Raw genomic sequence first — 16506 nt, 5'->3', positions numbered from 1 at the left:
GAAGGCATCAGGCCCAAAACCGTTTGGTTTTTTAAAAATTGCTTTAGATTGTTTTAAGGGTTTTGATGTTTTATTATTTGATTGTGAGCCGCCCAGAGTCTCTCGGGAGTTGGGCGGCAATACGAATCCGAATAATAATAATAATAATAATAATAATAATAATAATAATAATAATAATAATAATAATAATAATAATACACCGGGAAAGTGCGAGTGCTAAATCCTGCCTGAGGCACAACGCCAACATTGGGTTTATCTTGGGTCATTCATTCATTCTTTCTCAGCCCTGGGAAGGAAACGATGACAAATCACTTTCGAAAACCTTGCCAAGAAAAATGCAGGGCCTGAGTCGCCAGGAGTCAAGCTGACACGAAGGCAGTAGAATTAAAAGGGAGGAACTAATAGTAAAACTGGTTTTCTATGAAGTAAGGGGTAGTGTAACTTGGTTTTTGTTTATGGTTCCCTTTCCTGACTTTCCTTCAGGAGGTGGAGCCCCTCATGTAATACAGTACTCTTTTGTTCTTGGTTTTGTGAATTTGCAGTGAATTTCGTACCTTTATACAGCATACTTGATGTATGTAATTACTTAGCAGAGATAACAAAATTGCATAGTAACTGGTTGAAATTTGAAAATGGAAAGCTCATTAAAAGTGACGGTACATTTGCAAGTCATCAAGAATTTAATGGGGCCATTTTACTGCAGCCCTTTTAATCCCTTTCAATTCAGTAGATTGCAAGAATATGATGAGTGCCAGCAAGAGAACTCTCCAATGAGATTAAATTCCATGTGGCAGGAAGAGAATAGGCAAAGAAAAGGATGAAGTGTAAAAATAGGCTGGTTTTCACTGGAGATCGCAGGGGGCAGGAATGACAAAATCCCCCAAGCGTACCTACAGGTGAAATTCGAAAAATTAGTATATTGTGCAAAAGTTCATTTATTTCAGTAATGCAACGTAAAAGGTGAAACATAATATATGAATCATTACATGCAAGCCGTGATTTGTCATAATTGTGATGACCAGCACCAGCAGATGACATCTCTCCACAAATTGACAGACTGTGGAAATCTTTCCATCTCATTTAGAAACCAAGGATCCAGAGCATGGAGGAAGAATGGAGAGGCACACCCAGCAAGATGCTTGAAGTCCAGTGTGAAGTTACCACAGTCTGCCGTATCATCTGCTGGTGTTGGTCCACTGTGCTTCATTAAGTCCAGGGTCAACACAGCCCTCTACCAGGAGATTTTGGAGCACTTTATGCTTCTGCAGATGAGCTTTATGGGGATGCTGATTTCAATTTTCTAGCAGGACTTGGCACGTGCCCATACTGCCAAAAGCACCAAAACCTGGTTCTATGGGATTACTGTGCCTGCAAACCTGCCTGACCTGAACTCCATAGAAAATCTAAGGGGCATTGCCAAGAGAAAGATGAGAAACATGAGACCAAACAGTGCAGAAGAGCTGAAGGCCACTACTGAAGCATCCTGATCTTCTCTAACACACAGGCTGATAGTTTCTATCCCATTTTACATTGAGGCAGTAATTGCTGCAAAAGGGGCCCAAACCAAGTACTGAGTACATATATATGCTTATACTTTGCAGAGGTCCGATATTCTATGTACAATCCTTGTTTTATTGATCGCATGTAATATTCTAATTTTCTGAGATGGTGGATTTGGGGTTTTCATGAGCTGTACCCCATAATCATCACAATTATGACAAATCACGGCTTGAACTATCTTCCCTTGCATGTAATGAGTTTCTCTCATATAGTACATTTCATCTTTTAAGTTGCATTACTGAAATAAATGAACTTTTGCACGATATTCTAATTTTTCAAGTTTCACCTGTATATGTGGAAAAGACAGGTAGGCAACAGTTCTTTTCTGAGCCCTTGTGGTCATATGACTCAGAACAGAGCATCTGCTACCTGGGTTTTCAGGGACACATTAAGACACACTGATCATGGTTCAGTTCTCAGTAAGGGGAGGCAACTATTTTTAACGTTTCAGCATTTCCACTGAGTCTATATTATTTTCTCACTCAAAGTACTTCCGTTTTGGAAACAAATCTAGATATATCTAAAGCATATAAAACAAGGTAGAAATAATATAGAGCATGGTTTCTGGAATTCTTTCCAATTTTTTTTACCTGTCATGAATAGAAGAAACTTCTTTGTTGTGAAGTAATTTGTTGAATCTGCATATATGCGCTTTTTTCTTAGCTTTTGTATTGTGTCTGAAGCAACATGGGAACTCTGCAGCATAAAGATATTAGCTAAGGCATTTATTATCATGCTTAAATGCAATTGGTGAAAGTTAACACTGAATGCTAGTGTTGTACTGGGCTGAGCCAGAGTGCTGGTTCAAATAGACCTGTTTCTTTTATTGTTTGGAGCTATTCAGGTTACTTGTTGTGTGTAATAAAAATACCTTACATTTCCTTTGCATTTTGTCACTTCAGAGCTAAACCTCTCCTGTTACACTCATACTGAATTAAGCATATTGCTAAACCAGCATTCCTAATATTGCAGTAGGCAAATTCACTTCATATTTACTTGGAAATAAATTGAAGTTACAAATGAGTGCGTTCAGGACTGCAGTCCTGAATCCAAATATTTGATACAACTTTAACCGTACCCAACATGTAGAATTAGGAGGCAGATAACATGTGCTATGGGAAGCTGAGGTTGAATCAATTAGATGAGGGGGAAGGAATGCATTCTTTTACATGCTCTCACCATCATTGTGACCATTTCTCAGCAGAGTGGAGCAACATTCCTCCTTGCAATCTTTTGGAATCCCAGACACAGAGAAAATTGGTCCAGTATTTAACTAAGGATAAAGCTAGGGATATAATCAGAAAGTGTACACACCTTAATAATGAGAAAAACAGGTCGAGATTACAACATTTATTTATTTGTTTGTTTGCTTGCTTGCTTCCTTGCTTGCTTGTTTGTTTTATTTAATTTGTCAAACATGTATAGGATAGTGGTTTGCATACTGCTCAAAAAAATAAAGGGAACACTCAAATAATTCATCCTGGATCTGAATGAATGAAATGTTCTCATTGAATATTTGTTCTGTGCAAAGCTGAATGTGCACAACAGCATTGTTGTGCACATTGAAATTGATTGTCAATCAGTGTTGCTTCGTAAGTGGACAGTTTGATTTCACAGAAGTTTGATTAACTTGGAGTTATATTGTGTTGTTTAACTGCTCCCTTTATTTTTTTGAGTAGGGTATAAACATAAGTAAAAAAGTAACAATAAAAGAGGACAATAGGATAGGGACCGTAGACACAGTGGCACGCTTATGCCAACTTTTAGGAATGGGGTAAGGTCGACTGTAGTGTAGACAATCTAAGGTTAAAGTTTTTAGGGTTGGGGAAGAAACCACAGCTAGTGCATTGCAGGCATTGATCACTCTATTGCTGAAGTCGTATTTTCTGCATTTGAGTTTGGAGTGGTTTATATTGAGTTTGAATTAATTGTGTGCTCGTGTGTTGTTGCGGTTGACGGTGAAGTAATCATTGACCGGTAGGACATTGTGGTAGAGGATTTTATGAACTACATTTAGGTCAGATCGGAGGCGACTTAGCTGTCAATTGTCTAATCCCAGTATTTCAAGTCTAAAGTACAAACACACAGGACAATCTTTGTTTTCAACCTAGCGTCTTACCCGAGTGTTGTCCCCATCATTTCAAATCAGCACGGACACCTTCCTTATGAAGCCATCTGCCCAGCAGCTGAAGCCCATCACCTTGAAGGCGGGCTCCCAAGTCCCACGAGGCTCTGGGTGGAAATTGCGCAATGGGAGCCCATCCCCTTTAAATGGGCGAGTGACGTCACGACACTCGGCCAACAGTTTGCTGTTTGTTGCTGTTTGTCGTCGCCACCCGCCGGGGAATTCTCCCGCTGCTGCTTAGCTTGAACGGGAGCGGTTGGATCACCTGGATCTCTTGTGGGAGGCGAGGCGCCGAACTCAGTTGCGCCCGAGGAGGACGCGTGGCCGAATAAAAGAAGAGGACCGGCGGCTAAACCAGCGTAGAAGCCGGTTGCCTGGCCCGCCGCCCATGGCCGCTGCTGTCGCCGCTTTCCGGCACCTGAGCTTGGCGCTGGGCGCCGCGGTAGCAGCCCTCGGTTCGCTCCTTTTCATTGCCTGGAAAGTCTACTTCCGAGACGCCGATGATAGCTGCGTCGGCTGGAGAAGCCGCTGGGAGCGGCAGCTGGAAGCGGAGCTACGAGCTTGCAACGCGCGAAAGGAAGCGGAGGTAAGGGAAGCCTCTCTCTCTCTCCTTCCGCAGCCTGCAGCAAATGTTTTTTTTTCCCGAGAGGGAACTAGTAGTTGCATCCGTCTCCGTTTTGGAGATGGGAGTGTGGTGGTGGTTAGAGAACGCTGTGAATTTAGGAAAGCAGAAGGGAAAGTGGGGAGGACGTAGTCGAAACATTTAAAATGTTAAAGGGTTAAATAAGGTTCAGGAAGGAAGTGTTTTTAATAGGAAAGTGAACAGAAGAACTAAGGGGGCACAATCTGAAGTTAGTTGGGGGAAAGATCAGAAGCAAATATCATCTTACCGAAAGAGTAGTAGATGCTTGGAACAAACTTCCAGCCGAGGTGGTTGGTAAATCTACAGTAACGGAATTTAAACACGCCTGGGATAAACATCCACCCTAAGATAAAATACAGGAAATAGTATAAGAACAGACTAGATGGACCAGGAGGTCTTTTTCTGCCGTCAATCTTCTATGTTTCTATATAAGATTGCTATTATGCTCATATTAGCTTAGAAGTTAACAGAACAATAAACTTGGCGGTTTGGCCATACAGCTCCATACTTTTTTTTATGGGGCCAAAGGAAGATCTTGAAGAGTCAGTGTGCTAGTCTAGGGCTTAAAAAGGCATCAGGCTAGAAACTGGGAAAGCCATGTATTCTGTTCTTGCTTTACACCAGGGCTTCTCAATTATTTTCTGTTATGCCCCCCTCCAGGAAGAAGTGAAACTTTCACGCCCACGCCCCCCAACTCTCCGCCAGCCAGGGCAGTTGTTTGCAATACAGTATTTGGTACATTTTCGCTGAAAAAACTCAAGCGGCCTATAAGCATAATTGGGGTGTAATGGGTTTAAGTGACACCTTAATTTATTTAGCTTCATGCTGTCTGCTGCTAACATTTTAAAAACATACTGGTCTTTCCTCGTCCTCCACTTTAGTCACAGTGAAGCCAAGCGCTACATACACTTCATCATATATCCTCGTTTTAGCTTTCAAGAGACATATGTTTGTCTCATTATCTCCATCTCTCTCCTCCTTTCTTTTCATCCCTGTTAAATATTTTTCCATGGTGTTCCTTAAGGGTTTGCTATCTGCACTTCATATCTCCTGCTCTGTGCTGTGTGCTATTGTTTGGTGCAAAAAAAACCTACACCGTGTGGCAAAAAAACCCCATGTTCCTAGGGTCATGGCCTCCCCTGCTCCACAGCTCCCTAGGTGGGCCCACCCCACTATTTGGGAAGCACTGCTTTACACACAAGGTTGTGTGCCTTTGAGTTTCTTACATTCCTCCTCAGACACAGGAAGAAATCAGTGAAATGTTTCTGAGAAAACTGTAGGGGACTTCTCCCGGGTATTTTTGAATAAAGGAATGAGGGAGTGGATTAGCACATAAGACACCAGCCCTATAAGGATCAACTTCTAGAGGCAATGGACAAATTAATCATTCACTAATGAGGACCTAGAAATTCAACTGCTAATCCGGCAAAGTTGCATAATTTGTTCTTAAGATACCTTATCAGGCTAGAAAGCTGCTGGTACAGTATTTATTGAAAGGAGGCCAATAACAAGGATCAGGAAGTAACAAGATAAGTTGTTCCAGTTCAAAAAGTGCAGAACATCATAAAAAGTAGTAGAATTATAAGAAATAAACAAGCTGAGAGGAATTAAAGTGACTCCTAAAAAAGAAAGTCCTGCATCACTTTTGGGGGAATCTTGTAAAATGACAAAGAAGCAGGAAAGGTTGGCTCCAAAATTATTCCTCATCTACAGTACTTCATTCACAAAAAACTTTTCACTAGGTTTCTGAGAAGACTTATGGGAGAACTACATGGGCATGAATATAAAAGAAAAAAAAGTTCAAAGAATTTACTTGGAGCCCAATAACTGCATATAAGATTGCTGGCTTCAGTCTTAAATTCCATGTGGCACCATCTCAAAAAGAGGGATTCAGAGCCCACAATCTTGGGTGCAGGGATCCTAAGAGGGCTAAGAGTCTTCAGGATGATAATCGCCACTTCTCCACCCCTTCCCTGGTGTGGCGGCTGATGCAGCAGCTGAAACCCGTCTGGGCACATTTCTGAGAGGGATATACCCCCCTCTCGTGGCCCAGCCAGGTCTCAGTTATGCATGCCAGGTCTGCCTTCTCCTCCAGGAGCAAGTCTCAGACCAGAGGGGCCTTGTTTACTATCAACCTGGCATTCAGTAGCAGAAGCCTGAGGCTAGGGCCCTGACCTCCCCTGTCACCAGCTGTATGGGGTGAACTTGATCTGGAACAAGGAATCTCTGTGAGATAGTGAGCCCTTGTCCCCTGTGAGAGGCCTGCCCCACAGTTCCCATCATATCTACCTCTTCCCATCACAACCGCAATGTTCCAGCCTTCTTGTGTCCAGAGATCGCACCCCCAACCCCACCAGCCTCCCTCCCCCACCCCGGCAAACCCCAACCATCAGCCATACTTGACTCAATCATCCATCCCCCATTCATTCTCCCTCCATCCATATCAAGCTAAGGGTAATAACCGCCCCCCCCCCCCGTACTTCCGCTTGTATGCCCAGCAGGGGGGGCTCCAGCTCCTGTCCCTAACTCACCCATTCTACCAACTCCTGTTATATAGACACATACACATACACCCGAATTTAAGGTAATAGTTTTAGGTTGAAAAGATGCAACAGAATGGACAATACAAAACCGATATCTGTACATGGTGGAACACATTCAATTTGAAATTATGGAAATAAAAATGAATATGTATCAATGAAAACAAAGTGGAAAAAGTGATGGGAAGATAAAAATATCTGTAAAACCACAAAGGCCAGTGAAGATTTGTGTCCAAAAAACATAAATGTGGGATGATAGTTTGAACTAAAGTGTCTTTCCAATTTGAATTGAGTCCAAGGGGATCTCCTAGAATCTGGAAAACCTGGCAGTGGTAACCCAAGTTCCAGGAAATTAACAAGAGTCCATATGGCAAGGAAAATAATTAGCCCAGCGAGACTGTTGTTTTTTGCTCTCGGATTAATAACAAAGTCCAAAACAAAGACAAAGGGACCATCGTTGTGGTTAGCATTTGGGGGGGGGGGGGGCTTTAATAGCATCGGTTATCATAAGGAAGGTCTTAAGTTTCAGACCCCTGGTCAATATATCAGAGCCAGGGTCCCTTGATGCATAGAAAAGATCTTCATAAAGGGGGCCCCAGGGTGCCCCATCTCTCCATCCACCATCATAATGGTGTATCCAGGCCCCTCAACCAAACAGTCTCAATAATTCCTCCCACAGACAGAGCCCCAACTGGCATATCCACTTCGTTACTGGTCAGCATTTTTTGGCGTTCTTCACAATAGAGGCAACAGGTTGTTACAAATCAGTGAGACACACCATGTTTATGATGCTCTCTAGTACCCTCTGAGGTTCTGCTGTGGAGAAGATGGCTATCTACGTATATAAAAGCGAAAAACCACTTGCCCCGTAATCAGGAAATGTCCAGAACCATCAAGCCAACCAATGGAACAGCTTCCCTTCAGAAGTTGTGGGAGCTTCATCACTTGAGACTTTCAGGAAGAGATTGGATTGCCAATTTGTCAGAAATGGTGTAGGGTCTCCTGCTTGAGCAGGGGGTTAGACTAGATGAGCTACAAGGTCCCTTCCAGCTCTTTTGATCTGTTAAAGGCCTACAAACTTGAAATTGGCCATCTTAGCTTGTAGGTGCTCAGCTCTCTGATGCTAAGTTGTACTCCCCCTCCCCACCTGAAAAGAAATATGTTACAAATGCAAAACACAGAGGAGAGGAATTTCAGATTCAGTTTTACTTTCACAGCAACAAGCAGGGGATAGGATAGGAGAGACCTCTGTGGGGCAAGGCTGAGGGAGAGTAGAGGAAAGGATTCTGTGGGGCAAACTTGAGGAAAGGGGACAGGCTGATCCGATCCGTAGTGGAGCATGGGTATTTAGCTAGTCAGTTATATTCTCATTCTGCCAGGAGAGAGAAATTTCTGCCTCTACCTAGGATCGAACTCACAGCCTCCTGATCATGAGGCAAGAGCCCTGCCTCTAAACCACCACAACACTCATGTGGGTTCTGGACTATGCTACCAGAAAACATAAGAATTGCCACTGGTTTGGACTGGTTTAAAAAGAGGATTAGATTCAAAGACATGAAGGCTAAGCACCAATTACCTCATGCAACCACTCTCAATATTGTTTCCTGGTGAAGATGAACAGGAGGGATTTTCCATATTGTCCTCTTTTGTGGGTTTCTCCCAGACACATGCTGGGCCACTGGGATTGAATTCCTGGATAAAACAAGCTTTTGATCTGTTCCATCGGGGATCTGCTTACATTTTTATTTATTCAATTTATATAGCTGCCCACTTCAAACCCTTTTGGTGTTGGCAGCTTATGAAAGCAATACAAGAATAGAACTTTCTGTAGCAAAGATTCTGCAAAGTGAGCAGATTTAGAGAGTCGAAAACAAGGGCCTTGGCTAAAGAAGAAAAGAGGCAGACTTCCTTAGTTTACTTCTTCATTCTGTTTATGTGTAGGTAATTAAAATACTTACAATGCCACTGTTTCTCTAATTGTCATAAAAGATTCCTTAAGTGACAGTACTAGTGAGAGCTATGCCGCTTCCTTGACTAAATTAAGTTCCCAAACTTTTATCCAGGTGGCATATGTTGATACAAACTTATTTCCTGAATAAATGTCCAATTTAATCTAATGGCTATAGCTGACAACAGTGATTCATCTTTCACCCACTTCTAGTTTGATATACAGTACATAGAACTGCTCTTGAAATGAGTTTCACTTATAAAAAACAGAGAAAGTAAGTTGCTTGTTGATGTTTACTCATGTTTTATTTCAGTTTTGTTTTACTCATAATCCAATCTTGACTTCCTGTTTGTTTTCACTGGAATTATTCAAGGTGCAGCCGGTAGTACAATATTTATCTTTACAGAGTTAGGTAAATGACCTGAAGAACTGCTACCTCCACTATGAGTTTACCCATAAGAGCCGCTCTGAGTCTTCGGAGAGGGGCGGCATACAAATCTAATAAATAATAATAAGGAGGAGGAGGAGGAGGAGGAGGAGGAGGAGGAGGAGAAGAAGAAGAAGAAGAAGAAGAAGAAGAAGAAGAAGAAGAAGAAGAAGAAGAAGAAGAAGAAGAAGAAGAAGAAGAAGAAGAAGAAGTTTGTAATAATTTCAGGGAAATTTTAATGAACCCTTCCACCAAGAAAATCAATATTGGATGGAATTTCCTTGTAGGAAGATTGTGTATTGGGTGTTTCTTTGTTTTGTTTGACCAAGGTTATCCCTTTATTATCTGTAAGATTTATAAACTGCTTTACCCTATTAAGTTTTAGATTACAAAAACTACAGTTACTAGAACACTCTTTCATCTCACATTTTCATTTTTATCTATTATGCTATCTCCACTTAATTATTGAGTTGCCAAAGTCTGGATTTTGTGAGACAAAAGCCAACTTCCTACAGTTCTTGGGAAGGAGTCATCTTCCATAGAAGGGTAGACGTGACTGAGAATGCCTCTGTATGTTCTCTGCTGTCCTATTTTTTGATGGAACCTTTAGATTAGGCAGGCAGAATGAATGGAAAGATGCCGTCTCAGTTATCAGGCACTGAGCCAGGGGTGAAATCTAGCAGGATAGGTTCTGGAGAACCGGTAGTGGAAATTTTGAGTAGTTCAGGAACTGGCAAATACCACCTCTGGCTGGCCCCAGAGTGGGGTGGGGATGGAGATTTTGCAGTATACTTCCCCTGCCACGCCCCCCAAGCCACACACATCAAGCCAGACTTCGCCCACCAAGCCACGCCGACAGAACCAGTAGCAAAAAAAAATATTTCACCACTGCACTGAGCCCTTTTGGACTTTATGATGATGACCAATCCTTGAATTGCACTTGGGGAGAAACCAATAGCCAACACATCTCCTGTATCAGTAGTTTAATTCAATTATTTTTTTATAACAACCCATTCAGATTCTGGGCATACAACCCAGATGGAAAATATGAGAATGATAACCTGTACAAGGCCCTCAATTGGAGCAATTACTTTCACTGTATTACTCGTGTGATTTATGACCCTTTCTTTCAGGATTGGTATCCTAAATTAATAATCCAAATTGGACTAGGCTGTCATTTTTTCCTAAAGCTGTCAAGAATGAGTGACTAATTTGCTATATTTATAGTTCAGCTACCCCAGTGTTTCTCAACCTGGGGGTCAGGACCCCTTTGGGAGTCGAACAACCGTTTCACAGGGGTCACCTAAGACCTTGGGAAAAGACAAATTTCCCATAGTGTTAGGAACTAAAGCTTCTATTCTGGCGCTGTGGAACATATTTTTACAACCCGATAAATCAGGCATTTACAGTGGGGTTGTCCCTCTGACCTTCCTGCCAATCAGCTTAAAGCTGTTGGGGGAATTGGCGCTAGACTTATGGTTGGTGGTCACAACTGTATTAAGGGTCACAGCATTAAAAAGATTGAGAGGTATGCTTTTGACAAACAGGACTATTCTAAATGCTATCCGCAAATCCACAATTTTTTCCTGCTTTCTTATTGTCTCATCTGAATATTTTTGCCCAGCCATCTTATCAGGGATGAGCCAGGGTTACAAAGGTTTTCCATTAATTTAATTAATTACTGCCTGAACTAACCTGAATTCTTTTTCTCATAGCAGCCACATCACTGCGAATACCAGGTTTTGATTCTAGGCTTGGACGGGGCTGGAAAAAGCACCATTCTTCACCATGTATGTAGTCCAGAAGCCAAGAAGCCTATAGCACCTACTCACGGCTTCAACTCAGTGCAGCTGCAGGCCAGTGGGCTCCAGATGGACCTTCTAGAAGGTAAGCCCTGCTTGGAAATAGGGCACAATCTACAACATACTAACGTGTGGCATGATAAGGGACTTGTGCAGGAAAGAGTTTCTCTGATAGCAATCACTGGCTTTGTTCAGAAGCCAAACTTAACTTATAACTGTGCAAGTCAGTTTGTTTACATCATAAACGGAGAGGAGCAGCATACAAATCTAATAAATTATTATTATTTTTATTGTTGTTGTTATTATTACAGTGGAACCCCGACATAAGAGCTGCTCTACTTAAGAGCAACTCGAGATAAGAGCTGGGAGGGGAGAGATATTTTTGTTCTACTTACAAGCCCAAATTCGGGATACAAGCGCCAAGGAGCTGTCTCCTGAAGCCAAACGCTAACTTCCGCGTTCGGCTTCAGGAGACAGCTGCGAAGCGGCGCGCGTGTTTTAAAAAGTTGCAGCCGGCCTGGGGGGCTCGGGGGGGGGGGGTGCTTGCAGCTTTCTTTCTTGCTCTTTTTCTTTCTCTCTTTTACCTTCCCTTCCTCTATTTCTTCTTTTCTTTCTCCTTCCCACCTTCTTCCCTCCCTCCTTTCACTCATTCCTCTCTTACTCTCCCCTTTCATAAGTTTCCTTGCTTCCTTCCTCTGTTCCTGTCCCTTCCCCCTTTCTTTCTTTCTTGCTCTTTTTCTTTCTCTCTTTTACCTTCCCTTCCTCTATTTCTTCTTTTCTTTCTCCTTCCCACCTTCTTCCCTCCCTCCCTCCCTTCACTCATTCCTCTCTTACTCTCCCCTTTCATAAGTTTCCTTGCTTCCTTCCTCTGTTCCTGTCCCTTCCCTCTTTCCTTCCTTCCTTCCCACCCTCCGTCCATTCATTCACCCATTCCTCTCTTGATCGCTTAAAGCCGGTCCCTGGTGCAAAAAGAGTTGGGGACCTCTGTCCTACAGGATTGGGTGGCAGAGAAGTTGAACATATGTAAATTTAAAAGTTTAAGAAAGTTTACAAGTTAAGTGAAAGAAACTTCATTATTCATTTATATGTACATGTACATTTCTTCATTAAAAACATGTCTTTCTGCATAATTTAGACTAACTTTGTGAGTTTTTTGAGGGCTGGAACCAATTAAAATTATTTACATTAATTCCTATGGGGAAAAGTCGTTCGAGATAAGAGCTGCTCGACTTAAGAGCCCAGGTCCGGAACGAATTAAACTCGTATCTCGAGGTACCACTGTATTATTATAAACAAAGTCTCAAAAAGCCTGAATATCAAATACCCAAACAAATAGCCAACTTTTTGAAAAACTGACGAATGTTAACAAAGCGTTCTGTGCATGTGCAAAAAAGTAAAAGAACCCAAATTATGGCGTGGGGAGGGGGGGAGCCTGGTGCTCCCTTCACAACTGACTCTCCAACAACCGGTAAGCACGAGCGAATCAGGAGCATTTCACCCGCGATTTCAGGCCTGGGAAAGATGCTCATGATATAATGTAAAGCAATATTTTCTCATGATTTGCTTGTCGTGTGTGGGCACTGCAATTAAGCACTGGAGGACATCAGGATGAGAAAGAATGCTACTCAGTCTGTATTTTTGCTCTTTGTTATACCAGTTGGTGGAAGCCAGAATCTACGCTTCTATTGGAACCAGTATCTGAGCAAAGCCCACATTTTGGTGTTCGTCGTAGACTCTGCAGATGGCCCACGCCTTCAGATTGCTCGGCAGGAGCTCCACTGCCTGCTAGCTGAGGACCCTCGGCTGCCTTTGATCGTCTTAGCTAACAAGCAGGTGAGGCCCTTGGCTATCTTTCACATGTGACATCCTAAAACTGTGGCTTGATATAGATCAGTGATGGCAAACCTATGGCATGGGTGCCACATCTGCTGGCACACAAGCCATTGCCCTAGTTCAACTTCAATGTTCATGGCCATGCCGGACAGTCGATTTTCAGCTCACACGGAGGCTCTGGGAGGACATTTTTGGTTTACAGAGAGCCTCCAGGGGAATGGGGGAGGGCATTTATGCTCTCTCGCTCTCTCTTTTAAAATATTTTTATTAATTTTTAACAAATTTATATTACACACTACATAAAACAGTGCATAGTGAAATGTGCCACCACCCAAACACACATTCCCCACCACCAAATTGGGGGTGTTTCTTGTATAGTCCACTTAACCCAAGAGCAAAATATCTATTTACATATTATAGAGTGATTCCAATTTATTTCTTGTAGCTTGGTCTCGGATTCTGCTCATCATATATCGTCTTACTGGCATTTATGCTCTCTCCAGGCTCCAAAGAAATCTCTAGAGCCTGGGAAGGGTGAAAAATAGGCCTCCAGGGGTCCACCAGAAGTTGGGAAACAGGCCATTTCTGGCCTCCAGGGAGAGGGGGAGGTTGTTTTTACCCTCCCCAGGTGTTGAATTATGGGTGTGGTCACTCACGCATGCGCAATAACGTGCACGCACGCTCTTTCGGCACCCAAGGAAAAAAAGGTTCTCCATCACTGATATAAATCATGGGTGTCCAACTCTCCGCGTCACATCACAGTCACATGACATTTCGCAATGTTTTCCCCCTTCAAGGCACTGGGATGGGCATGGCCTGCATGATACATCCAGCCTGTGAGCCACCAGTTTGACACCCCTGACATAGATGGAAGAGCAACTTACAATTCTAGAACTGCATATGATTCTGACATTCCAGACCCAGATTGTTGGGGGCAATATGCTTTTTCTCTGTAAACTGCTTAAGAGAGAGCTGTAAAGCACTGTGAAGCGGTATACAGTATAAGTCTAAATGCTGTTGCTATTCCTATCACTAGATTCCTAGATTATTTTCCTGCATCTCAAAAGTCTCTAAGATTTGCAAGAATGCAACCAAAATGTAACAGTAGATCACCAATAACCATTTCTTATTAATTTCAAAAAGTGAAAAAAGAAACAACAGCACACATTAAGCTTAATCCTCACCCAAATGAAGAAAAATACAAAATTGTGGCATAGCTCCTATAAGAAATCCCTAAGGTTTTTTAAATGGCTGTTTGTATATCTATTCTAGGACAAGAACGATGCCCTGAGTGTGGCAGAATTGCAAGAAGAGTTGGCCTTACACAACCTGGATAGTCAGAGGAAATTCTTTTTCTTGCCCACAAGTGCAACCTATGCCGGTCTGGCCACCACAAACAGTGTTCTTCACTTGAAGCACCTGCTGGTCAAAATCCTTGCCCATTCAAGCAAGATGGATTCCCTGTGATTGCGCCTCTCAGCAATAACCTTTTCCGCATGGTCAGAAAAGTCGTAAAAGTCCACCTCAGCATTCACCCAACGAAGAAGGAATTCCACCTGCCAATATAGCCTACTGTTCTGGATAAGGTGGGAAAATGGCAAAGAACATTGCTGGAGGGAGAGCATCAATCAATCTCAGACAATTGAAAGCAGCAGCTCTTTTCACAAATCTAAAGAACTATAATACTGATATTTGCACTAAGAGTTTGCATTTTTCTTTATTGGATCTACTGTAGTTGATTTTATAAGCAAGAAGAGGTAATGCAATGACTTTATATAGAGAGGAAGCTCTTTGCCTATGAAATGACTTTCTCACTTCAAAAGCTGGGGGTTAGTCTTGGCCCATAACGGGCAACATCAGTCTGATTGCAGTTAACGGAAAGTGGTATGTACTGAAACTGATGGTTTATCTAGATTTGAGGAATCCTTAATGGAATATCTTTTATTTTTGGCTACGCACATTGGAACAGTTGTGCCTTGAACTGATGCCAAACCTACTTATCTTAACTAACCTCTACGGAGCGTAGATATTTGATATTGGTCAAGAAAATTGGAAAGCCTGGGTTAGACCACAAAGAGATGCGCGAAACTGACATCCTCCAAACTAGATGAGCTCAACTATCAAATTCCCAGGTTGGCTGGCCAATGTACTTGAATATCCTTATTTGATCCCAACCCATCAGAGGTCCTTAAAAAGTTTTTATTTATGCTCCATTATGGAAACAAAATGTTATCTATGCAAAAGCTATTGTGAGTTAGTAATGACTGTTGCAACATATAGGTAAACCACATCATAGGAGCTATCAATTCCATTATCCTAAATTTCTAATGAGGAAAAAAGCATTTGTCATTTGTCACACCTCTGTATTAATTCTATATGTGCAGGAAGCCAATCCCATCTTTAGGCAACTTGTCTCTACAGCTCTTATGTTACAAGTAGAATGATGCTGTTTCTTAAGTAGGAAAATTATGCATATATTATTCTCCATTGCCCCCTCTTCTCTTGGCAGATCAGAATTTTTATTTGGACTAAGCTCTTTTTGCACAATTTATGTTTGAAACCCCCCCCCCCCCCCTTTATTGTATTACAGAATATAGGAAACCTGGATGATACATCTTAAGCTGTATTTTTAATTAATAAATCTTGTAAGATATAAGATGTTTTTAATTAATAAATCTTGTAAGACTCTGCTATTCATCACTCAAGAATCCCGTGTACAAATTAGCAAGACAATTATTGTCAGTGACCATTTTCATCAAAAACTTTACTTAGGATTAGACAGCTTTTTAGCCCCGTGTTTTCCAGTTGCTTCAACAGAGAATTCAGAAGCTTCATCAATTGCAAATTCCTGTAGTAGCTGCATGATAATGTATAACTGCAGTTTCAGTCTTCAGAGATGAAGAACCACCAATGCTGTTTCTTTTAACCCTGCTGTTCTGTTTCGGGTCTATTTGACCCGAAGCCAAGTTTGAGTCCTTGTAAAAAAATTTCCCTGCATATCTGAAACTTGAAATTTCATGACTATTCATCATTTCAGGGGTTCTCTCTATGAGAATTTTTTTTGGGGGTTGGGGGGGTTGGGGGCTTAGTTTTTGCTGGGCAAAAGAAGTTAAAAATCTTCTGTTCCCGGGTCACCCTGACCCGGACCGAAAACTCTTCATTTGCAGTGCTTATGTTTGGTCTTTTTGAAAGCTTTTTTCACTTGGAAAGTAGTCTGAACATTTCTGCACACAATGATATGAAAATTGAAATGAAAAAAGTAAATCTTATTGGTTTATTTTGCTGATATAATGCACGCCCCCACGTTTTTGTGAAAGTTTTTTCAATTTATGGATAGTTTTGCTTGCAAAATGCATTCTATTTTACTGAAGTTGGTGTGGGATTGGTAGCTTGAACATTTCTGAATATAAGAAAAATATAAAGGAACTGAAAAAAATGATTCTTACTGGTTTTTTAACATCAGAAATAAGGCCTTCCCCCCCCTCAGCTGCTTGCAACCATTTTCACTTTTTATTTTTTTATGCTCCAAATCCGAAATATTCTTTAAAATCTTAGGCATTCATTTACTCAATTTAACAATGCTGATCATCAAAAAAATATTTGTGGGGGTGGGGGAAAAAATTTTTTT

General features: G+C 41.7%; 1 protein-coding gene across 2 annotated transcripts; it reads left to right on the top strand.

The window, feature by feature from the left end:
- The first annotated feature begins 3786 nt into the window (after positions 1-3786).
- ARL10 (ARF like GTPase 10) lies at positions 3787-15578 on the top strand. Of its 2 annotated transcripts, none has more exons than XM_070738972.1 (4): positions 3787-4271; positions 10959-11130; positions 12703-12878; positions 14151-15578. In XM_070738972.1, the coding sequence occupies exons 1-4, from the start codon at positions 4074-4076 to the stop codon at positions 14343-14345; spliced, it is 741 nt and encodes a 246-aa protein (XP_070595073.1). In that variant the 5' UTR covers positions 3787-4073; the 3' UTR covers positions 14346-15578. The 2 variants fall into 2 exon arrangements, with proteins under 2 accessions (XP_070595073.1, XP_070595074.1); XM_070738973.1 differs by having other exon boundaries at positions 3856-4271; positions 10962-11130.
- The last annotated feature ends 928 nt before the right edge of the window (positions 15579-16506 follow it).

Source organism: Erythrolamprus reginae, chromosome 2 (assembly GCF_031021105.1).
Source record: "Erythrolamprus reginae isolate rEryReg1 chromosome 2, rEryReg1.hap1, whole genome shotgun sequence".
Taxonomy (NCBI): Eukaryota; Metazoa; Chordata; class Lepidosauria; order Squamata; family Dipsadidae; genus Erythrolamprus; species Erythrolamprus reginae.
This window is presented reverse-complemented; position numbering and strand designations above follow the sequence as displayed.

Bases quoted from the DNA above. Each gene is read 5' to 3' on its own strand.
- ARL10 (XM_070738972.1), top strand. From the start codon at position 4,074: ATGGCCGCTGCTGTCGCCGCTTTCCGGCACCTGAGCTTGGCGCTGGGC. The intron at 11,131-12,702 runs GTAAGCCCTGCT...TTGTTATACCAG, and splicing joins CCAGATGGACCTTCTAGAAG to TTGGTGGAAGCCAGAATCTA. The intron at 12,879-14,150 runs GTGAGGCCCTTG...TATCTATTCTAG, and splicing joins TCGTCTTAGCTAACAAGCAG to GACAAGAACGATGCCCTGAG.